General features: G+C 41.1%; 1 protein-coding gene across 2 annotated transcripts in view; it reads left to right on the top strand.

Moving 5' to 3' along the window:
- Nucleotides 1-23,929, top strand: part of SLC35F3 (solute carrier family 35 member F3) — a 170,496-nt gene that overhangs the window by 90,648 nt on the left and 55,919 nt on the right. Inside the window, exon 1 of one of the 2 annotated variants that reach the window (XM_040059259.2) lies at nt 15,521-15,654. The exons of the other annotated variant lie outside the window; for it this stretch is intronic. Within the exon in view, the coding sequence (XP_039915193.1) occupies nt 15,579-15,654 (76 nt within the window). The 5' untranslated portion in view covers nt 15,521-15,578. Of the gene's footprint in view, nt 1-15,520; nt 15,655-23,929 lie in introns of those variants that run through there. 2 annotated transcript variants of the gene reach the window in all.

The following is a 23,929-nucleotide window of genomic DNA, read 5'->3' on the forward strand; positions in this document are numbered from 1 at the left end:
TTATAAATAAGAATGCTAAATAAGGAAGCTGAGATAAAATCATATATATATGTGAAATATTCTGACTGTCTTCTAATCTTTTTCTGAGACAACTCTTAGCTGTTACAGCTGAGTACTAATCAAGAGTTCAGCATGCTGCATTGTAGAGTGTAATAAATTGTGGGCTCTCCTTGCACAGTCTTTGTCTTGGATTTTCTCTAATACTTAACAGCTGTCAGGATTACAATGTGTATAAATGATATGTCAGAGCAATTCTAGGACCTCTGCTTTCCTATTAATCCATTTAGGGAAAAGTATTGTATTTGCAGCCTGGGTTGGCTGCAAATGTGCTTGAGACATTATAATGGATATAATGAATGTTCTTGTAATATTGTTGAAACCTGTCTAGGCTGCACTGTGCAAAGCCTCCCTTCATAGGAGAGGTGACCTTTTACAACAGACATATCCTCCTGTGAATTACATTGCAGGCTCTTCCTGTCCCAGACAGAATGACTGTAATGTGAACATTCCTCCTTTCTGTAGGTAAATGTGATTTACGTATTATGAAAGGCAATACCTGTACAGCATTTTGAGCTCATGGACAGTTCTCTGTCTCTCTTAACATTCAAAACATTAAAACGTGACTTAGTGTTTTCGGTTCCTTCTTTTCTTCCTCTGACTTCTGTCAAAGTTGTTGGCAGGATTAATCACATTAAATCAGACCACTAAATTTAAAGAAACACAACCCTCCCAGTCTTTCTGGGTTCCACACTGAAGTAGCGTAATTCCCCGTAAGTATAAATTTCTAATTTATTACATTAAATTTGTCTTTTGTCCTCAGTTTTGTCCAACAGTTCATGGACCAACTCCAGCAGGAATAGGAGAAAACAGGAGGGGAAAAGACCAGAATCACAGAGAAGGTCCAGAATCAAGAGAGGATGGAAAGACAGAGCTATATCATTTAGAGAAGGGTTAAATAGGAGAGAGCAAAGTGAGTGCAGAGAAAATAAAAAATGGTTGAGGGATCATGTTTCAGTCTTCTCCTGTTTGAATCTTCTCATAAAACAAGGAAAAAAGGGAATTGATTTGGATTACTTAGACAGTAAAACAGATAGACAGCAGCTGTGAAACTGAGAATAGTGTTTTTCACATGGGACAAAACTAACCTGTAGGACTCCTGCAATGAAAAATACACTGAGACTGTAAGTTCAGCAGGACTCAGGAGAGGATAGGACTTTTTGGGTGGACATCAAATGAAAGGGAAATGCGTGTGTCAAGGGTTAAATACATGACATGCAAAGGAGGAGGCAAATCAGCATCAGTAAAACACTGATGAACATTTTTAGCTTTAAATATCTACTTAAAACCACTCAGCAAATCACTTTGTAAGCAGCTACAGAGCTCTGAAGATGTGCTCAAGTTGGTTAAGTTGAAGCTTCATTATTTAGTATTTTGATTATATGCCTGGGCACTTTTTCATCATATGAAGCCTGAAATTGAAACATGCTGAGGGGTAATGTCAGCAGCAAGTATATTAAGCATGAAATTATGAACCATGCAATACAGCAGAAAAACACAGAATGCATATGTATCAAAAGGTGCAATATTTGAAAGCAGTCCTCCTGTTGCCATTGCTCTGGCTTCAGCTGATGAGGCAAAGAGCCTGCTTAATATACATGACTTCTGTCAGGAATCATGGCATGTTACTGACATGACAGATAAAAGTGTATGACTTACCATATGCTATTTTATATGACTATAATAGAAATTATTTTTTCTGTGCTCACTTTCCTTTGTTCTTGTGAGTCTGAGACTCAGTTCAAGTCATTCTTGGGATCCATGGCAAATTCCTAAGGCTCCTTCACATTAAAATATGTACTGAGGAAGGAACATCTGAAAAGAAAAATGAGAACAAATTTAAAAAGGCCTTTGCTTGAGATTTATATTAAACCATTCTGACACACTCTTGTCTCTTATGTATTATCCACAGTTGCTTTGCCTTTCCCATCCAGACATATTTGCCTCCTCCTTCTTATTCAGCTTCTTCCTTACTTAGGCTTTGGATTCTCATAATCTTCCTTAGTGCTGAACAGCAAAAAAATTTCCTGCAAGCCTGGAGGACCTTCTCTGTTCCCTTTCATCCATCTGTATTTTCTGCAGCAGAAGTAGCAGTGATTCTAATTATGGAATTTCTGTAATCATTAACATTTTATAAATTATCTGTTTCTTCTTTGAGATGGTCCTATTCCAGCAGCAGATATTCTGCTCGTATTCTCCTCTGTTACTGGCAAATTGTTGAGGTTTTGGCATTCTTCAACCGGCAAATAAGCTCCCTTCCCCATTTGCTACATGGATACCATTTTCTGTTACTCTCTTTTTAAAATGAGGTTTGTTAATGCTCATGTGCAGCATATAAGCAGGCAGGAGAATATCACAATGTTAGTAGATAAGTGAAAAGGGAAGCATTAATGACTTCTGTTTGCTCTTCAATACCTTTCTCCTCAAAGCTGTGCAACTATTTAAAACAAAACAAAACAAAACAAAACAAAAACCACCCCCAAAAAACCTAATAACCCAACAAACAAACAAAAAAAGCCCCCAGAGCAATACCAGAATACCAGAAGCCCAATGCTCTCAGCACTGATCAGGCAATCATTGGCAGTTCCTTTGGGTAGCAATTTCATCACACCAAATACATTGTACTTGTTTTGAGTTGGAAATAAAAAAAGAAACATAATTTCTCCAGGTGAAACACAGAAAAAATACAGCAGATTAAAGAACTATCCCAAAGCTCCTGCTGATGGGGTTAAAGGAATGAAAGGTAGGTATGAAAGGTAGAACATAATGGCCCTGGTTGTTGCCAGTATATAGTGGCATCACACTACCATTTATAGCAAAGTTTTCAGCGAGTTTTGGTGACTTCCCTTGAAGCAGAGAAAGCAACTTTGAAAGTACAAACTATCTGGAGGAGAGACCAACCTTGCTGAATTTGTTATACATCTCTGCACACTGAAATGTAGTCATTTTACTGGTATTGCAAAAGGATGTGGTATCTCTTCAGTTAAAGACTTTTTCTGTTAAAAAAAAAAATAAATCAACAAACCCCAAACAACCCAATTAATAGGAGGAGGAGTAAAAATCACTGTGAAATAAAATGTACAAGGGTTTTGTTTTGTTTTGTTTTGTTTTGTTTTGTTTTGTTTTGTTTTGTTTTGTTTTGTTTTGTTTTGTTTTTTCCCCCCTGCAGTGACACATGAAGGGAATGATAAGAAGAAACAGGATATCCACACTAGAGATAAAAGGCTTTTCCAATGAATGTAAGATGCTCATCACTACTTCTGGTGGTATTCAATGATTACAGCACATGATAAACAGATGATTCTACCATTAGGGATGAATTGTTTAGAATTAGCAATTACATACTGCAAAGTTATGTTTGATAAGACAGAGGGGAGATAGGGATATAGCGAGATAAATACAAACGGCTTGGCTCAATGCTGAAGTAATTGAAATGATCAGATAGAGTGCCAATATCTAGGTGTTGGTTTCACTGAAAAATAACCTCTGTTGGAGCAGCTGTATGGTTATATAGAAGATAAAGAAGACTTCTTTGTAAGTAAAAGGACTTAAACCAGTCCTGCTCCTTAGGGATTTAGACAGTTTGCAGTCAGACATCAACTGGCAGTTAAATTGGGTGAAGCTTGATGTGGGTGGTATAGATTGACTAAAATGTAAACAGCTTATTTTCTTATCTTCATGTACATAATACACTGACAGAGGAGGAAGAGCAGGGTCAAAACTCTTCTAAATTTATAGCATTAACTTAGATGAAGTATTATTACTATTAATTACTCTTACTATTACTATTATTACTATATGACATGGACTGAAGCATAGAAATTAGGGGGCAGTTTTCATTCTAAATGTATTCCCCTAAAAGCTAGAGCTGAAGTTTGGAGGATTTCTCTGAAGTGCCTCTGCAGTTAAGGGAAGGAGATTGATCTAAGAGATCTGCATCTGGATCCTGTCCAGATAACTAAAGCATTCATATTTTTAAAAGCAATTTTCAAGTAAATTTTTGCACTGCTAAAATAATGAAATGGATGCAAGCTGTCCGTGAATATCTGTTTGGATGCTGGTTTGGACCGATCTCTAATTCTTTTTTCTCAGCAAAGTGAACTTGCACTCACAATATTTGCATTGTTAGTATTTCATGCCCTTCCTTGCTGTTGCCTTAATTGCCCTTTTAAGATTTGTATGGTTCTGCCTCTTTTCTGCCTTTAAATTGTTTTCTTCAGCTGATGCTGTTTGTTTTGTCAGACACAGAAGTGTAATTCAAAAAAATGTCTCCCACAAATAAGCCTTCTATGACCCTGTTTTACACAGTGATTAAAAGAGTAGCTCTTAAATATAAGAATGAAAAAACTGTTCTGAGATCCTGGTTGAAAAGCCCAATAGTCTTTTCTCCTGTTTGACGGGCAAAAACTTATCTCAAGATTAGTCATGCAGTGGTCTTAACTCCTTGTAGATTTAAAGCTGTGTTTTTATTCTTTGATCTATCTCACACAAGCCTTCCAGGCAGAGTTCTGCAACCTCCCTTGTTCATCCAAACAATCAGGAAAAGAGCACAAGATATGCTTTTCTGGTAGAGGAAAAGAAACCAAGAAAAAGCTTGTCAATTCCCATATGATAATCTTGTGCCAGGGCACCACATATGCTTTTTTGATTAGGGTTTCTGAAGTTCCTTTAAATGCACTAGCTATCCCCTATACAGTGATGAAGGGCTTCAGCAAATAGGGCCTGAGAGGCCTTATAACCTTCCAGTCTCCTATAAATGCATTTGCTTACTGATTTTCCCTTCTTTTCTCTATGTGTCTGTTGTTGCCGTCATTTTAATCTGCTCTAGAAAGTCAGTTCTAGAGAAATGCCTTTAATGGGGGAAAGACTGAGCTAACAGCAAGTCTTATGCTGACTTGTGGTGAAGTGCTGGCTTATTCCTAGTGATGTCTGAAAGAGCCAGAGAGCCTGGACTGAGTCTAAAGCTTTATTTTTTTTAGATCTCAATGAGCAATACTCAGTTTGTAATTACATTTTGCATTAGAAATGTCAATATCTAAGCCAGGTGTAAATTCACACTGAAGAGTTATTTCTTTTCAGTGAGTTACTACATGAAACAACTGTAAGTTATTTGCATGGTGTTTTATACTTAGTTAATCAGGAATAAATCGCTTCATTTTTGTGCTATATATTTCCATCAGGTGGTATGGGATCTAGATTTATGTTTTGAAGCATTGAGGGACTGTATATTGCATTGGTGAAGGTTTTAGACTTAAGTGAAAGAAAAAGCAGTTGAAGAAATACTTGCTGCTGCCTGAATTATCACACATATATAAATAATAAAGCCCCAGCCGTGTTTGTCTCCTGCCTGTAACTGCAGCAAAAAGTACTTGTGATTTTAATTACTTAGAGCAAAATTCAAGTGGTTTATTTATATCAACATAACCCTAGGACAGAATTATAGTAATGTTCTCTATACACTGTCGGAAATAACATGCAAGGTATAAATCTGCTCTCCTGCTGCTTCTCAGTGGAAATTTAATCTGAGATCCAGACCTTCATCTGCTCGGAGTGGGAGAGGGAAGAAGAGCATGAACAGTTAACTCAGGGGGAGTTTTCTTGTTCCACATCTCAGGAGGAGGTTTCTTCCATGGGTGCAGAGGCTGGAGCCTGTTTGATGGAGGTTCACTGCAATTGAAAGGGGGATGAATAGGCTGTTTCTGGCCCTCAGGTCCCTTGTCCTGTGATCATCCAGGTATCTGTCCTGTTCCTAGCAAAGATCAGAGCATGCCTCATCCTACTGTGACACCAGAAGTTGGTGCTGCTGATTCCAGGGTTATGCTAAGACCATTGGGTACCAGCCAAGGTACCTCTGATGCAGGGCAGTTGTCTCCCCGTTACTCCTGCTTCATATCTGTGTGCTATACATTGAATGCTTCTGTGGAAATACGTGACAAGAGTGCTTTGTGTGACAGGAAGGATACAAATCAGGATAGGATAGGATAGGATACTGGATTCTCCAATGGATTTGTCTGGGTGACCATAGTGAAGGGATCAAACTGCAGCTACAGAATGAGTCTGAAGCCTCTTTGCACAAGGACACATTAACCCCTAACAACACATTATAGGACAAGGACCCCACTTTTAACAGAAAATTGTAGTTTTAGTGGTGTGTTTTTCACTCCATTTTAAAGGAATGGGATCTGATGAATTCCCCTTCTCTATCCAAAGCACACATGTACATTCCTCACAATAGGCAGTTGCTTCAGTTTTTCTGCATTAGCCTAACATTCTTATTATTTCCTATTCCAATTATGTTTTGTATTTGTGTTCTGATGCTTGCCTGAACTATCGTCCAGCTGTTTTTGGCTTATCCTACTTGGCAGTCCTCACTTTCCTTCTTTATCTTGGATTTTTATGCCTAATGCTTTGCCCTCTTTTAGTTTTCCTGTGTATTCCTAGCTTATCATGACCCTCCCTCCAACTACTCTATAAGCTAATATTTTTTGTTTTGAAATTTGGTTTCCTTTTAGCTGTTTTATTTTTACGGTTTTATCAGCAATGGCAGTTCCAACACAGAGTGCATTGAATGCAATAACAAAGTTCCTATTAGTTCAAAATAAAATCAACTGAGTCATGGGAATGTTAAACCATGTGCCTAATCTTATTACAGATATCCTTGGTACTGTTAATTAATCATCCAGATTCATTCCCCAAAAGCATTAGCCAAATCCAGTCTAGAAGTTGGGGGATTAATGATAAGCAGCAAGAAGGCTTTATAAAAGGTTGTCCTGTTACTACATGAAAGTCAGGGCTTATAGCACAGAATGACACGTCTTTGGTGCTCACAGCCATTGTCACATAAGCACGGAACTTGGAATTTCTACTCCGGCATTTTTAAAAATCGCCATGACTATTTAAACCAGATCTGTAAAGATTTAGCAGTTCCTGCTAGTAAGAGACAGCATGAACCCACTATAACTTCTTTCATCTTGTACTGCATGAAAAGAAAAAGACGAGATCCACCAATGGATATTCACCTCCCAAGGAAAGTTGTAGAAACCATTGCTTTTTGAAACACTGTGTAAATTGCAAACTCCTAAACATTGGCAAGGATCAAGCTGACAAAGGATAAAAGCTGTGTATCATACAGAACCACCACAAACAGCACATATATCTTGTGCCCAGGTGGGTAGGGAAAAAATAAGGTAGTGAATTTAGTTAATTACTGTAGTAATTTATGTGCCATAGTACTGTCTCAGCTGAAAATAGGGAGAAGCATGTGAGCGACTAAGAGAAATCATAATTTTCTTCCTGTTTCTTTCCTGGCCTCCTTCACAGATCCTAAGCTGTGGTTCTTCTATATCTGCTGAAACCTAAGGCAGTGTGTAAAACTTTCTCACCAATATCTGACCAATGTGTACGAAATATTTTGGAGCTAGGCTGAATTTCCTATCTGAAGAATTAAACATGCAAGGGGTTTTTTTCTTATTTTAGATTAAATTCATCAAATAGAAAATACCATGTTACAACCCTGCCTTGTTTATCCAAAGTAAACTGTTGGAAAAATCTTCCCATTTTCCTCAGTCTCAGCCCTCTCTTGAAGGCTTCTACAAACACAATGTTGTCTAAGCAAAAGACTGAATTTAATGCAAGATATTTGGGGTAGATGATACTCTTGGCTGCCCATGCATTTGTCTGATATAGCTACCCTTAAATCTGTGGAATTATTCTAGTTTTACATTGTTATGAATCTCCTGACTATATCCATGGTCCTTCATGTAAAGTACCTTCTTTCTGAAGGGACAGAGCAGCCCTCCTAACTTTTCATCCACGACCTCAAGCTAGGTTCCTGTCTTTGAGTCTGTTCTTTTAATCAAAACTCCCATGGCCTTGAACCAGCACAAAGGACTTATTCTTCCTCTGTGGTGCTGCCCATGAATAACAGTCACTATACCTTTGCTGTAGGCATTCATCTGACATTGCATTGTGCAGCAATGCACTTGTGAGGTTAAATTAATTCAGTTTGTAAAGATGTATAAGGTTATGAATCAATTTATGAACATCTAGAGTATTAAGAGAGGTACTTGTTGGTCTACAAAGCACTCTTTCACTGTCATTTCAAAAATTCATATTTAACATGTGACCCAAAGATTTTAATTATTCTTGCACTAGAGATAAAAACCAGCAGTAATATATTCACACTCTGCACTAATAATAAAAGGCATCCTCTTCATTAAGAAAGGGTAATAGATTACAAATATTATGCCTGTTAGATAGACTCTGAGTGTTGAATAACAATAATGCTTGGATGTTCTCAGGGCTTTTCAGCATAGGATCTCAAAAGCACATGAAGAAATTAGCCAAGTTTTGTCCCAAGGTACTGATGAGTAACCGGTGGCAGCAGCTTAACTCAGGCCTGGTGCCACGATGATGACAGAGTCTGAAACAGAGTGGGAGGATTGCACTGCCACTGCTCACTGCACACACCAGTGGGTACTTTCAGATTTTGCAATAGGCATTTCCACCCCAGCATTTTTCTCCCTTTTCCTTTTGCCAGTGTCTGAAGGCAGGTACTCATCAAGGAAACAGGCTTGCATTTCTGTCTCACAATAAGGTAGCTGGGACCCAACTGTAATAATATGTGCCCTAATGGCAACTGAAAGAAGTAAAAGGAAAAGCTCCCCCCCCCAAAAAAAAGAGAAATAGCCAGTGAGCTCAAGAAAAACAACTGGCCTCAGTGAGAGACTGGTGTGATCAGGATAGCAGGATAGGGAGGATATAATTACAAAGCATGTGGTGCTAAAATGCTCATCCTATATAATTTCTTTTAAATAATATCTATTATTGAAGGGGGAACTCAGTGTGCCAAACTGATTGGTCTCTCTGAGGGCAATCAGCACAGCTACTTGCTTTAAGCATTTCAGTGAGAGTTCCCAGGAAAGTTAACCTGTTTGCTTCAAAAGATGTGACTTGCGGCTTCCTGAGAATTAACCTAGAAGCCCACTCTGCTGAACCTCACTTGGAGCTCCTGTGAGGAAGCAGGACACACTTGGAAAATCTGGGGAGAGGCTGTGCCTAGGACATTACTTTTAATCCTCACCTTGAATTCTTCTGGACATAGCACCATTATTGTGCACAGTCAGAAACTTAAATCATAGAGCAAAGGGTCTGAGAGCTTGAGAGGTGCACAGCTTCTGGACAGCTACAGCAAATTTGCTTTGAAGTTGTAAATGGTGAGGTCCAAGACACTTCCAAAAATCCCAGCTGTTAAGGGTTGTGATGGACATGAACAGTTAAAAAAGAAGGCAAAATTGAATGGGTTTTTTTCTGTCTGTGTAACTTTATAAGTGGAGGTGGCATTCAGTTCATATTTCAAGCTCTTTAGTATTGGCACAGGGAGGAATTTGACAAAGGAAATACATGAAAGAGAAATGAAAATGCAAAGGAAAAAAGAACCAAAGAATTACTGACAATAAAAAATAAGAAGAAAGACAAAGTGCAGAGTATACACAGGAGAAAAGGAAAGAATGTAGTTATTTAGAGTGTTTAAAATCAGTCTTCCTGGTAAAAGGGCAACACAGGAATCAGTCTGGATCTGCTGACTCTTACACATCCCTGTATTTTAGATAGGCAGCAATTTTCTTCCTGGCAAATATCTGGCAAGTTATTCATCTAAGTTGAAATCCTCTCCATTTCACAGCCATTGGGAGTGCTTAAATCCTGCCTAATCTTTGGTCCAAGCAGCTGGCAGCAAAACTTAAATTGGACAGATTTTGTGATTTCCTTCCTAGAGCACTGTCTGTAAAAACAGGGACTTGAAATACGGAATATACCTCCTCAGAAGTATCTTTACTGTTATTTTCTGAAAGATCTTTGGATGCCCCTTTTTCATCTTATTTCATATTCCTATCCTGCCTGATACAAATTGGCAGGGCAGTGCAGAGTTCTGTAAATATTCAGGTGAGAGATGAAAAAAAGAAGTGATTCTGTCTTCAGTTCTTATTGTCTGGTTTTGGATGCTTGAGGCCAAGAGCATGTGCTTATTTTCTCAGTTCTGAAAGAAACTTTGTTGAGGACAAAAGGTCGACTCACAGACTGAATTTGTTTCTTTTCTTTCTGAGTCAGAGTCTGAACAATAGATTTTTTTTTTAACCATGTTTTAGATATTTTAATTCTGTTTTCATATATTCCAGCTTCAGATGTTTTTCACCTACTCTTCCTTCAGTGCTCAAAGCGTGAGCTACTGTCAAACATGGTCTCCTGGCTTTTGCGTCCTTGTTAGAAGTCAAGTCCTCCTAAACTGGGGTGTTTCAGGAGTAGAGATTTAACTCAGCTTGCACACTGTTTATGACAGCAGAAAACATGCACAACTACATTGAAATGCATCTCACATTCAGTGCTTTACAAAAACAACTGGCCAGGAGTGGGCTGCTGGTGAAGAATGTAGAGGTGATGCGCAGTTATTTTTAACACTGTACGTATCCTAGGTAATTAAAGGTTTAAGTAGATGTTGCTGCATTGTTGATGTTGATGGTGTAACAATGTCTTTTTTTATGAGTTGAGGTGATTTGGGTTCTTGTAGTCAGTGTCCCATATACAAATATGCAAGGAAAAACAATTGCCCGATAAACCCAGGAGGATGTTAAAACTCTGAGATTAAATCTAGCTTTTTTCATACATTTTGTGGAATTCACCAGTATTTTTTGGAATGCAGCTGTTCTTTATGCGCAAACCCAGGAGAGCTTCTCATAAAATATTGGAAATAGTTAATATTTTATGAGACTTGGAAATAAAATCCAGCAGTGCCGTCTCCTCCCGTAATGCTTACAGCATTTATAAACAGAAGGATTAAAAAAAAAAAAGAGAGGAAGATATTCTCACCAGGACTTTGCATCTATGTCTAGGAACTGTTGGACATGTTGTCGTGCAGACAATCTGCAGCCCTTACGGACACCTCACGTTTCACTGTTATCTGTAGCGCTCTCTTCTGATCAGGTTTGCAGAGAAGGCATTCAGGTATAGCAGTGACCCTACAGCAGTGTCTGTGTGGGGCCGTCTGACGAACACCTTTGGCCAGGGAGCTTTGAATCCCTCCTCTTCCTTTCTCCTTCCCTTCACAGCCTTGTTCTGTGAATTCAAGACACGATACTAATAGTCACGGAACTATTTTGGAAAAATGGAAAGACATTGTCCTTACAGCTAGGTTAATATTGCAGAGAAAACCTGTATGTAAATTTGACAGAAATGTGAATTTGTTCTGAATGGAGGTTGTGAATGTAGGAGGCTGCAAACAGAATAGTGGTGGATGGTCATCAGACAGAGCATCTCAGTGCAGATTTCAGAATGATAGCAGGACAGCAACCATTACTTCCAAAATAGCTAATATTTGTGTTAGAAAAGAGATTGTAAAGTTATTAGTTATTGTAGCCAACCAAATGTAACAAAGCATTCAAGTAGAACAAGTCCTCACAAAGAGACTGATAATTATTTGTGGAGAATATTCACCAAATTACTTCAAATATACTAGAGGAAAGGATCATTTTTTTCCTGGCAGGTTGTGGCCAATGTTGGTATTGTGTATGTGTTTGACTCCTAGCACATGAATTCATTCTGGTATGAGATGGAGCTTATTAGGAAATTTGCTACACGAGTAAAAGTCCACACTCCATTTCCTTTAAGGTTGCTAAGCACAACAATTATTGCCCTCAGTGGTAAGGCAAGCACATAAATTAATAAATGTCCTATTAATGAGTACACTAAACATGAAAATGTCTGAACTGGGGAAATACCAACTGTGCCTGTTAGCAACATTGTGTTTCATGTTGGTTAAACAAACTAGCTTACAGGATAAAAATCAAAGGCCGTAGCACACATATCTGAGAATTTAGTTTTGTCTTGAATCTATCTTCTTGTGTAAATAATCTTTCAGGAAAGTGATTATGGTACATAGGTTTAAAAGCAGCGCGATGCTGAGTGTTAGCACACATACAAAGGTATATGTGTACAATACTATACCCAATTACTATAATTTTTTAATCAAAAATGAAGAAGGGTAACCAACTCTAACAAAACTAGTCCCATCAAACTACAAAATTCTTCAAACTGGGCAAATTCTGCCTGCCTTATCCTGAATTTTTAATCCTTTTTCACATCCTTGCTCTTGATTGGTAATAAAAATCTGCCTTCTCCAGTTTCCAAAGTTTGAGAGTTTCCCTCTGCATTTGTAAGCTGCCCACAGCCCAGACATCCACCAGTTTCTCCTCCATTGCCTCCTGAATACAGGAGTGGTGTTTTAAAGGTGAAAAGGCATAAAATTGACTTGAAACTTTACCCCATGTGAATCAGTTTTGCATTGCTTATACTGTAAGATGCTTATGGTAAATGAAATTAAATGTAATCCAGCAGTAAATGTGTTAAAGCTTGAGGAGGTGGAGATGCTGCAGCTACAGAAAGTAACAAGCCTGCTGCCAAATGCAGCTTTCACAGCAAAGTCCCTGGAACACCGTCCTCAGGCACCCTAGTCTTCATTAAATAAACAACTTTTTTGTTATTGTGATATGTGGCTGGTATTTTTATGCACAGTGTAAGACAGGGGCCTAGTGTGGATCGCTGGTCCAAGTGTGTGTGCCTGTAAGGGCAGCAAGAGAAACCAGAGACTGTTAAAATGCTCTGGGCTTGGAGCTGAGCAGAGCTGTATGAGAGTCAGCTGTACTTCCCACACACACATCGGGCAAAAGGTTTCCAAGAGCCCGCACGCGTTGGATGTCCCCTTCCCAGTCTGAAACCAGCCTTAGTTGGATATGGAATGTCCTCAATGGCTTTGAAAGCTTCTCTGGGTGACTAAACTGAACCCTGAGGAGCAGAAGCTTGAGTGCTGTGGCCGTGCAAGGCATCATCAGAGGAGGAAGGAGGACAGGATGCCTCAGCTCTCCCGCAGCACCAGCTGCAGAGGGGGCCAACCAGCCACAGGAGACTTACTGCCATACACATCCTTGACGTTTGGAGTTCCAGGCTTAAGTAAAATACTGCAAGCCTGAGACGTGTTAACAACTCTGCAAAGCCTGAAATATTACATGTGTGCAGGGTTAAAGAAATATGGCATCCAAAACCCTATTTCTTCAATGCGATTTTCTACGTGAGCAGCACCACTCTCCAAGTAAAATAATGTACTTACATTATTTTGTACTTACTTTCCTTTAACATAAAATAATGTACTTACATTATAATGTACTTACTTTTCCTTTAACAAATTTCCTTTTAGAAAGAAATGAATGCTCAGCAACAAAGACTTTTTAATAAATATCACTTTAATTCTTATGACCATCCTGTTGATTGCAAGTGTAACCAGAAGAGAAGTCTGATTATTCTTGCACAACCATTTACCTCTGGGAAAAAAATTGATGACATTTGGATGTAAAATACTGATTTAAAGTTTTACTCCTTATATATATAGCTGAGGCTGAGATGATCCTGGAAGATCTGTGCAGAGCAGAAGCCGGAGTTCTCCAGGTTCTGGTGTTACTTGTCATCTGAATCTAAGGGAGTCTCTTAAATTACGTGGCTGTATTTTAACTACCTGTGACCCTGAAGTTTCTTCCCAAAGGCAGTGTAAAATGAGTTAATATTTTATCATGTGCTTTGAAATCCTCAGGTAACAGGCACTGCAACATCGCAAAATATTTCATGGACAGAACCATCCGAGGTGAAATCTGCCTCTCTTTATGTAACTTCTTTCGATAACCAGAAACCAATTGGACTCTGAGACTAAATAGTGCAATGAAGCAAGATGGACCCACGGTTCTCAAATGCCTATGATCTGTAACATCGCAGGAAGCTGAATTGGTCAGATAATTCGACTAAAAAGTCTTGGAAATGACCATGAAAACCAGGAATGTTTGTATTTCTTTTGACCAAGCTGATATTTTGTAGTCTTAGCACTGAGTACATGATTATTTTTTTCAGAAGAATCACTTTGAAAGTAGCCTAATGATTTTTGTATAAGGTTCATCCCAAAGGTTGCACAGAAGAGGCATAGGAAACGCAAAACATCCTGGAGCTTCATCAGACTGCAGATCAACCAGTGAGACCCATGCAAACTAATAGCGTGAAAGCTTGAGAAAGCTTGCCTCTTAAGTATAAAGAACATTCTAGCCAGCAGAAGTAAGGTGGTGTTTTCCCACGGTTTCCTGAAAAGTCTATCAGGACTGATTTTCAATAGCTACTATTTATATAATTAAAGAATACTTTGGAATGTTTGTGGAGTATTGATGGCTGCCCAGTCTTGTTTGCAAAGTACACTCACTTTAATTTGACCAGATCTTAAGAAATGTTGAGTATTTGCGCCTTGTCTGCTGACGCGTCTCAGTTTGGAACCTGGTAAATCTGCAGAGTATTTTCACATCCACGGAAACAATCACAAGGAGCAAAGGGTGCTGAGGTTAATGTGTTCTGCATCTTGTGAATTCTGGTGCTTTGTTTATAGTGATATAAATCTTTTTTACATCTTTCAAACTCATTCATTATGATGTGTTCTCTTCTAAATACACTTGCATTTTGTCTTGTTAATTACTGCCAGTTAGATTTTTGTGCTCTGACAGAGGGGTAGCTCTATCACACGTTGTTGGGGATCTTAAAATTATTGCTGAAAAACCCAAAAACACCATAAAAGGTTGCTACATACAAGCATCATCCAGTTGTGACATACGATATTTTATTTAACGTGTGCGGATACGGACGTACTTCATCGCGTACCCCAAAAAGCAGTTGTAAAACTGTGTTAAGAGAGCTGTAGAGTATGTGACTGCAGGTATTGGAGTATTATTGGTAAATCCATCTTGGCTGCTGGGTCGAGTTTTGGTCTCCCTCCAAAAGGATACATCTGGAACAGAAAGGTGAGGATGGCAGAAATTACTAACGGCACGGATGAAAATTGACTCAATAGTGGCTGGACTTGAAGGAAAACAAAGGAAGGGTAATACCGAGTAAATAACGGATTGGTTCGGAGAGTGTAAATTCTCCTCTCCGCTCAGACAGTGCGAAGACAACTAAGCAGAGCGTGACGAGCCAGGAGCCCTTTCCGTGCGGCGCGGCAGCCCAGCGCCGGCAGCCGCGGCCGGGAGCCCGGCTCGCTCCGAGGAGCCCTGGCGCACCGGCGGAGCGGAGCGCTGTCCGCAGCCGCATTACGGTGCCGGCTCCCCGCGACCTCCGCCGGAGCCGGACCGCGGGGCCGGGGCCGGCGCCGTCCGGGGGCTCCGCAGCGCCTCTCGCCGCGGCGTCCGGGCGCCTCCCCCGCCTCGACCCGGGGGGCGGCCCCGGGAGCCCTGGGGGCGGGCGGGGGGGGGCCGTGCCGGTGACGTCGGGTTTGCAGCAGCCCCGAGCGGCAGCGGGCGGGCGGGCGAGCCCCAGCCCCCGCCGCCCGGTGCTGCGGCAGAGGGCGGCGGGCCGGGAGCCGAAGCGGGGAGCGCCGCCGAGGAGGGCTCCGGCGGCGCCAGGATGTAGGCGCGGGGCGGCGGGGAGCTGCCGCCGGCGACGGGCTCGCCATGAAGAAGCATTCGGCCAGGGTGGCCCCGCTCAGCGCCTGCAACAGCCCCGTCCTCACCCTCACCAAAGTGGAAGGTAAACCGCGTCGCTGGGAGCGGGACGAGGGTTTCCCGGGAAGACCGGGTACCGCCACTGGGGATGCTCCGCGGAGACCGGGTACCGCGACTGGGGATGCTCCGGGGCGACCGAGTGCGGGGCAGGGGCGATGCCCGGCGGCGGGGGACGGCGCGACTCGTGGGCGGCCGGTGGGAACCCACGGGGCGCGGGGCTCCCCGCCGCCGGGCATCGCCGGCGCTTACCCCTGTCCATCGCCCTGCTCGGCCCAGGGTCTTTCCTCGCCCGTGCTCCAGAGGCAGAGCACCTCTCCGGACCTCCCCCTGGGGCTCGGGAGTAGCCCCCCAAACCCGTGGGGAAGTAGCTGCCGCGCGGGACCCATGGCAGGAGGGAAGGAAGATCCTCAGCAAATTTGTTCTCCCGATGTGAGGAGCGCAGCCCCGTGTTCCAGCCATCTATTCTCACCTCTGTTTGCCAATCCAGCTGCATGGTAGCCGTGGAGTTGGCGTTTTACGGCCAGAAGGGACATAAGAGCCAAAGAGCAGTGAGGGCTGGCAGACCTTTAGGGACCACAGGGACCTTTGAAAGCTTTCAGGGATCGTGGCTGGGGACCTTGAGGGCAATGATGTGCTCAGGAGGGTTTGCTGGAGAAATCTGAGCGTGAGGAGCTGGTATCTTGGGTAGAAACCTGTAAACCATGTCCTAGAGATGGAGGAGTGATGCGAAAGCAGAGTGCAGGTCAGGAAGCTGAGCCTGTCTGAAGGATGGATACAGAGCTCAGTTCATGAAGGAAGAGCAAAGGGAGAGCTGCTGGTTTGGGGGATACCACTGGGGTAATGTCGTTGGTTGATAGAATGGAGTTGGTGAAAGAAAAAGGTTGGCATGGGGGAATGGAAGAAGGAGAGGCAGAAAAGGGATGAGTAGAGTGAGGCAAAGAGGAGGAACAGCTAAAAAAAGGGAATGATCGTATGGTAAGACATAAAATGTGAATGTGAGACCCCAGAGAAAGCTCATGACAAAGAAAAAACTAATAGTGAAATACTGAGAGATTAATAAAGGAAAAGAAAAAATGGTAACAAAAGATCTGTGGAGCAGAAAGTGAGAAACTGCAGAAACGTGCAAGAGGAGAGAAGGAACTAAAGGCAGCAAGTAAGAGTGGACATTGAGGAGTACCTGAAGGTTCTTATTTCAGTTCACAGAATATTCAGCTGTTGCATTCCCTTAACACAAAAACCACCTACTGCAGAGAAAGGAAAAGGCATTCCGGATTTCTAATGGGAAGAGCAGGCTTGATCTTCATTAGACTATAATTAGAATTTTAAAAAGCCCTTAGAGTTGACCCCGTGCACAGTAGAATGTTTCTCTCAAGGTTTGCATTGGAAGCTCCTCTGGGCAAGGAGCTCAACTCCCTTTCTTTTGGTGCACTGCACAAGCTTTATGAATCATAAATAATAATAACCTACCAGGTTCCAGCTTTGAAATGTGGGTCATCTCATTCCTCTTTTACCAGTTCAAATACAGTTTATTACCTACCTTATATAGAAACAGAAACGGAGCAATCTTTCACTGTGCCATAAAATTGAAACCTTTCAAGCATTTCCATGTCTGCTCTGCATACCAGCTCTCAGATACCCTACTGCTGCCCACCAGAGACTTTGTTGACCTAGTTGGACTTTTCCTTCTTTACTTCAGATTCCTTTTTCCTTTATCATCAGTGGCAAAAATCTAAATTGCCTTGATGGTGTATGATAGGGAGTTTCTTTCCTTCTCTTTCATGAGACAGACTTGCTCTGAGAGCTTCCTTTTCCAAACCAATTGACGAGATTTCCTTCCAGACTAAAACTAAATAATTTTGCCAGCTGGTGTTAAATCCATATATTTAAAAAAAAAAAAAAAAAAAAAAAAAAAAAAAGTAGTTATAGGCAAAAATAAAGTCAGACAGCTGGCACACTGTAGACTGCTGACCTCCCTTGGCCTGGCTGCCATACCTCTGGCAAAGATTTGTATTCCTCTGGTAGTCCGAGTCCATTGCAAAGGCATAGATAATGCTACAAAATGCTACAAGAGCAAGACAGCAAAAACTTTCATCTGCTTCGAAGTTATGATTATTTTCTCACCTGTCAACCACCATCAAAGTGTCTCAAGGACCTTTGGCAGAAGCACCAGGAATATGTTTCATTCTAGGATGGTAAGTCAAGAGGAGCCTTTCATGGATATGCATTGCTGTAAAGCCCTCCAGTATTCCTTCTATTTTCCTGCCAGTGCAGTGACTTCTTTGCTTTAAAAGGAAGATAAGGACTCTGTGCATTCAGAAGCGTGACTGCCATTTGAAATTATTTCGGAGATTGAATCATCAGTGTGCTCGGAGCCTGCTGTACCAGCACTTTTCAAGACAAGTGTGTCTACATGCACTGCTCAGGCAGGCAGTTACCATACCATGTGTTTTCTGTGCCTGGTACCGTTGTTCACCCTTCGTATTTTGAGAAATGTAGGCTTGGTGCCTGATTTGTGCTTGTTCTACCCTCTGTTGTTTTTCTCACCAATTTCTGTCCACATTGCAGTGGCCATTCCTCTCAGACCAGCCAATTGACTGGTATCACCTGTTGGTACATGAAAGCATAGTGTGCTTTGAGGCCTGACTTGTCTTCCTCAGGAAGGTGAATATCTCCATTCTTGCTCTGCATCTCGGGGTCTTCCAGAGACAGGTAACATAACTTTGACAAAGAACTGCAGAATAATCACCACACCAGAGAAAACACATCCTCAATTTAATTAGCCCCGACTAGGAGATGCTTTTTCCCGAGCTTTCAGCACAAAGGAAATGGTATTGCAACCTCCCCTATAGCACATTTCCTCTGCATTGTTCTGTCAGGAATGAGTGACTGATGATATTCCAAGTTTCTTACAAGGCAAATGGCACCTCTCTGCTATCAATTATTACACATAGACATGTAAACTGACCTGCCATGGAACCAGATGCTGCCGCATGTTCACCTGGAGCAACCTTGTCTGCATTGCTGGAGCTGCAGGGAATTTGTATAAGTACGAATGAGAAATAAATCTGGCCTTTAGTACATTCGCATGCCTGCAGGGAATTCATCACAAGCATATCAACACTGTAATTGTTTTAATAATAAATCTTTTTCACTTCTTTAGCAAGCACAAACTAAAGATCCCAAGCACAGCAAAAACTTCCATGAGTAGCAGTCAGCTTCTTTAAGAGAGGAGATTCTTATTATCCTCATTTTGCAGATGGAGCAGCTGAGAAACTGCAGAATGAAGCAACTTGCCTAGAAACAAGCAGCACATCTTTTCACAGAGCAGGCAAGAAAAGACCTACAGCAGATAGGAATGGACCCCCAGACTTCCCACTTTGTAGCCATAGGAGGGTCATGAATGGATGCAGCAGGGGTCGGAGAAGCCTTTGTTTATTGAAATCAGTGACTAAGGCTTCATTTTCAGGAAATAAGCTCAAATGGTGCATAATTTCTGAATAAATACTGTGTAACTATTAGCAGCATTCTGCTGGTGGCATCCAAAGGCTTTGGTAGTCAGGCAATGCTTTATGACTGAGCACTAGGGCAGACCTTGTGATCATTTCACCCAGGACTTCACAACTGTAGGAGCAAGGTTTGGTGACCTAGTCTTTTTCCCATGAAAGCCATACATGGCAGGCCTATGCAGTGTTCATGCATCCTAGAAAACAGAAGCAGCTGGTGAGCAGGAGAGGCCGGTGTTTCGGTGGCTCAGCCAGGGCCGTGGGTTGGGGTGTGCTTCCCCACTGAAGCAGCCTTCTGCTTCACTGAAGTGTTGCCTTCTGCATGGAGAACTTAACTTTGAAAGTGTTCGCTCTCTGCACAGGGGACAGTGTTTAGTGTGAGCAGTCAGGGCGCTTTAACCCACCTGGCTCTTGCTCCTTAGCTATGGTAGCAGTTTTCTCCCTCTCCTGACCAGAACTGGTGAAGGTAATGGTGACAGGTTCTCATGAATGGGGCTTTAGGTTTGCTGTGTGTCTGCTTCTCCTTTGGACCTACAGCATGCAGCCCATTACCACAGGATAAAGATAATGGCACTTACTCAGCTGACAGAAAAGCAGTACCCTCTTCTGTGGGTACTGAGTGTTAAGTACACATGGACAGTAATTACACTCTGGCTTTGGCCCAAGGCAGCTTTTGCCCAATTTTTGTATTCCTTGCAGTATTTTCAGTTAGCACAACAGCATATTTGAGCAGATAGCCAAGATCTTGTTCCAAAGGCGTGAGGAGTTTCTCGTTGCATAACACCTGGCTCACTTCCCAAATGGCACCATGCTTTCTTAGGCTTTAAACAGCCTCAAAATGAGCTGCTCTTAGCTGTGCTAGCTTACACGCTGGGGAGTCCCTCTAGCTTATGTCTGATCATGTCACTCTCGTTGTTTTGTCTACCATCTTGCCTGTGCAAACTCATGAGTTATAGGTTTGGAGGTGACTCATTACTTTTGCACTGTGTCCCCTCCTCAAATGATACAAAAATAAAATAAGACCATTTTGATGTTACTAAACTAATGCCAGAGAAGGAGTTTTAATGCATCACAAAGCAGAAAGAGAAGTTATTAAAGATTTATCTAAGCTTCCTTACTTTAGTGGCTGAAATGAGACAGTATGTACGCACAATGGACAAAAGTAGTTTCATTTACAATAACGCAACTTAAGAATGACAGCATCCATTGGATCATCTTCTCAGTCCTTCCGTAGATCACAGGTCATTACATTTCACCCATTTATCCCTAAATGAAGTAAGGTGCATTTTTTAGTCATCTTGAATCAATTTAGGCATTTGTTTTCAAAAAATAAGCAGATTACTAATCCACCTATTTAATTATAGACTTCTCCCATGAGAAGTTGGAGCAAGAACCAGTAAAAAATAAATATGAAGTCACCAGAACGCATTATTCACTGTCTCCTGTATTTTAATTTTATAAATCTTGTAAAAGAAATTTTGTCCTTTCCTGATGGCTGATTATCATAAACAGTAGGATTTGTAACTCGGTGTAAGAGCCAGAGTTCCAAAAGGACTCCTAATTCAACATAAAAGTCTAAGTTAGCTCATGTATTCCCCAGCAATTTCCCAGGAACAAGGCTCATATATAGGAATATTTATGTTGTTGCTTTCCGAGCACATAATACTCAGTACAGCACATTCACTTATGTAGTAAGCAGCTCTCTCCGCTTGGCTGGAGCACCACTGCCAACCTTTAGTCCACAGCCCAGTTAATCTTTGTTAATTATAAACCGTGAGATGCCACTGCAGACCTGGATAGCATCCTGAGGAGGCAGGAATTTGGCCAGTGAAAGAGGAGGTTTACTTTGTAGTCTTCACTGAGCTTTGCTGACAGCCACTGCGGCATAAGATCAAAGGCAACAGGAAACAAGGTGTTTTTAGCAGTGCAGAGCTGGCTTGCTTCTAGGCAGAGCTGCCCACCACCTATTGGAGAAATCAGGTACCCGGTTTCCCATGTTAGCTGCCTCGTTCCAAATACATGGATCCTCTCTCTCTAGACGTAATGCAGGGTTACTCCACCTGGAAATTTTGTGAGCCCTACTCAAGGCATGAATTTTGACACAAGATCAAGCACCCTTTGGTTATACGAAAGTTGTATTTTGACTCTTCTGGAAGTATTAGGTATACATTTTGTTCACTATCACTACCTCTGACACCAAGCCTCCTCAACTGAAAAAACCCAAACAATTGTGAACCCCATGATCCTTGTCATTCAGTCATGGAGAGTACAGAAGTGAGGAGGTAAGAGCTCGAAACTCCTTTTCCACAATTACCTCAAATTCCCTAGCACAACTCTCAGTAAGGGTAATATTTTATTTGTGACTGAAAAAGGCATGAGTCTGTCTTCCGTAGCTGACTGAAACAAGTGTGGAATAGTGGGTTGCAAAAGCCTTTCTCACTGCAAAGAGGATGAGGGAAGTATCCAAGAGAAAATAGAAACTAGAATTTCTGCATGTAATGTGTTTTTGCGTGGAGTTATACTGAGTACCTCAGTGCCCACATGGGTTTAGCCAAAACTTTTTTTTTTTTTAAAGGAGGTTCAGATCTTGATGAGTTTGCTGCTGAGAGGTGAGGAGGCATCTCTTCTTCCTTCCAGGAGATCACTGAGTAAATTATGTGGGGACTTCTGTGCACTACTCTAACCCCTGTGAGCACTCTCAAGTCTATGCCAAGTCCACACTAGTATCTAGTTATTGGTTGACAGAGAAAAAATGTTCCAACTGTCTTGATCTGAACTTAAGACCTAAGAAAAGCATTGTGTTTGAGGTTCAATAGCAGGTTAGGCATTTAGCTCCTAGGAGAAAAATCAGGTGGTTTTGGAATTCACTATGGAAGAAACCAGTGGGCTACAGCAGTTTTCTGTCTGAAACTGCGCTTACTTGAAAGCCAGGCAGCTCTGAGTTTTTGAGAGTTCCTTAAGATTGAAAGAACATTGTCTTGTTTTTGATAAAGTGCAGTCAGCAGAGTCTCAACAGCTGGCATGAATTCACTTATCTCCCTGTATATATGCACTGATATAAATGTGCTCTTTATATTAGTATATAAGTAATTGAATTCCCTTGGATATAAAACTATTACTCAGGAAAGACATGTAGCACTCAAATGCCTGGATAATTATTACAGTAGTTTCCTGCAGAGAATCCAGTCTTTTTTACCATCTCTCAACCCTTTGTTCAGTCTGAAATTTGAACAGACTGATTAAAATTTGCCCTGAATACAGTTTTGCTCGTATCTGATTTTTGTTCTAATAGAAGTTCTGCTTCCATAACTCCTTGAAGTAAGTGGTGAAATTCCTATTGACCTTGTCAGGTAACTCACTGTAAGATTCAGTCCAATTTTTATTCAAGAATGCAATGCAGAATAATACCAAGAACATGTAACTTATAATCAGTGTTATTCCTTGTGTGTGGTTACTTTCCAATCCCACAATGCTGCTACTGTAAAAAATACCCAGTATCTTCCATTTTCACTGTGGACTCTGGTCATGAATTCTGATTAATAATAAGAAGGACAGTATTTAGGGGAATTCCTCACCTCATAAAATTCAAAGTAGAATATCATAATGAGGCCCATTCGAATGCAGCACTTTTAATGGAATTTCAAGGCAGCTGCCTCTGAAGATGGGTTAAATGGATTAAAGTCCAAATTGCTGCAGTATGAAGTCGATAACTTTTCAGTTCTCTTTATATACCACCAACAGGAATTAGAATATGTATTTTGCAGAAAGCCTTGCTGGCACATTTGACAGAGGGAGAAAGGCATATGTATGCTAGGGAGGAGAAATTGGCATATCTTCAAAAATATGTGGAGATAATTTAATTCCAGCTCTTAGTGAGTTTAGATATAATATTTAGCACAGGATAAAACAGGAATTAATATATACCAACCATCAGTGATAAAACCCACTCTATCTGTGAATAATACTTTAGGATATGAGAGTACCTGCTACAAGAAACTTGGGCCTATTCGATACAAATCAAGCAATATGGATGATCTGGTGATAGCAGTAATATGGGACAGATTTCCACAGATGAGAGTCACCTTGATTGTCATTGAACCAAAAGTCCTATTTTCTACCCTGCTGTAAATAAGGTGGGAGGATCAGACAAGTTCGAGTAGCCTGCATAGATTATTGTAACACTTTAATAATTAGTTGATTTATACTATGAATTTCAGTAGCAGAAGAGGGTCTGAACCCAGAATGCTTTTTTCTTGGTTTGAGTTTTTGTTCATGCAATTTTCCCTATTTTCATATACCTGCGTCCCTTATTCTGTGGCCTCAAGCAAATTCAGACCTTCTGACCTAATAGGTTAATACCCTGGGTTTGTTCTTTAAAATAATTCTGTTGTGGACTTTAAAACTATTTTCCTTGTTAATTTATTCTGAATTTAATAATGCTATTTCATGATCAAATTAAGTAAAATTATTTTTATCTCATACTGTAACAGCAAGGTATTTAAAGAAACCACTTTAAACTTTTCTCAAATAGCATCTAAAAATCCATCCATGCAATGCTGTGTTGATCAAATATTCTAATTTTAAAACCGATTTAATAAGGTTTTATGGGGTTTTGTAATTTTTCCATTGTGATACATTAATTGATATTCAATAAAAAATAAGGTACTGATCTTTTAAACCTTCAGCCCTGACCATGGTTGGAAAACTGGGGAACAGTGAGCAAACCCAAAGTCATTCCAATGCAGTGTTCCAGTCCCACCCACCAGCCACCCACAGGGACTCGCAGCCTTCCTGTAG

Source organism: Hirundo rustica, chromosome 3, assembly GCF_015227805.2.
Source record: "Hirundo rustica isolate bHirRus1 chromosome 3, bHirRus1.pri.v3, whole genome shotgun sequence".
Taxonomy (NCBI): domain Eukaryota; kingdom Metazoa; phylum Chordata; class Aves; order Passeriformes; family Hirundinidae; genus Hirundo; species Hirundo rustica.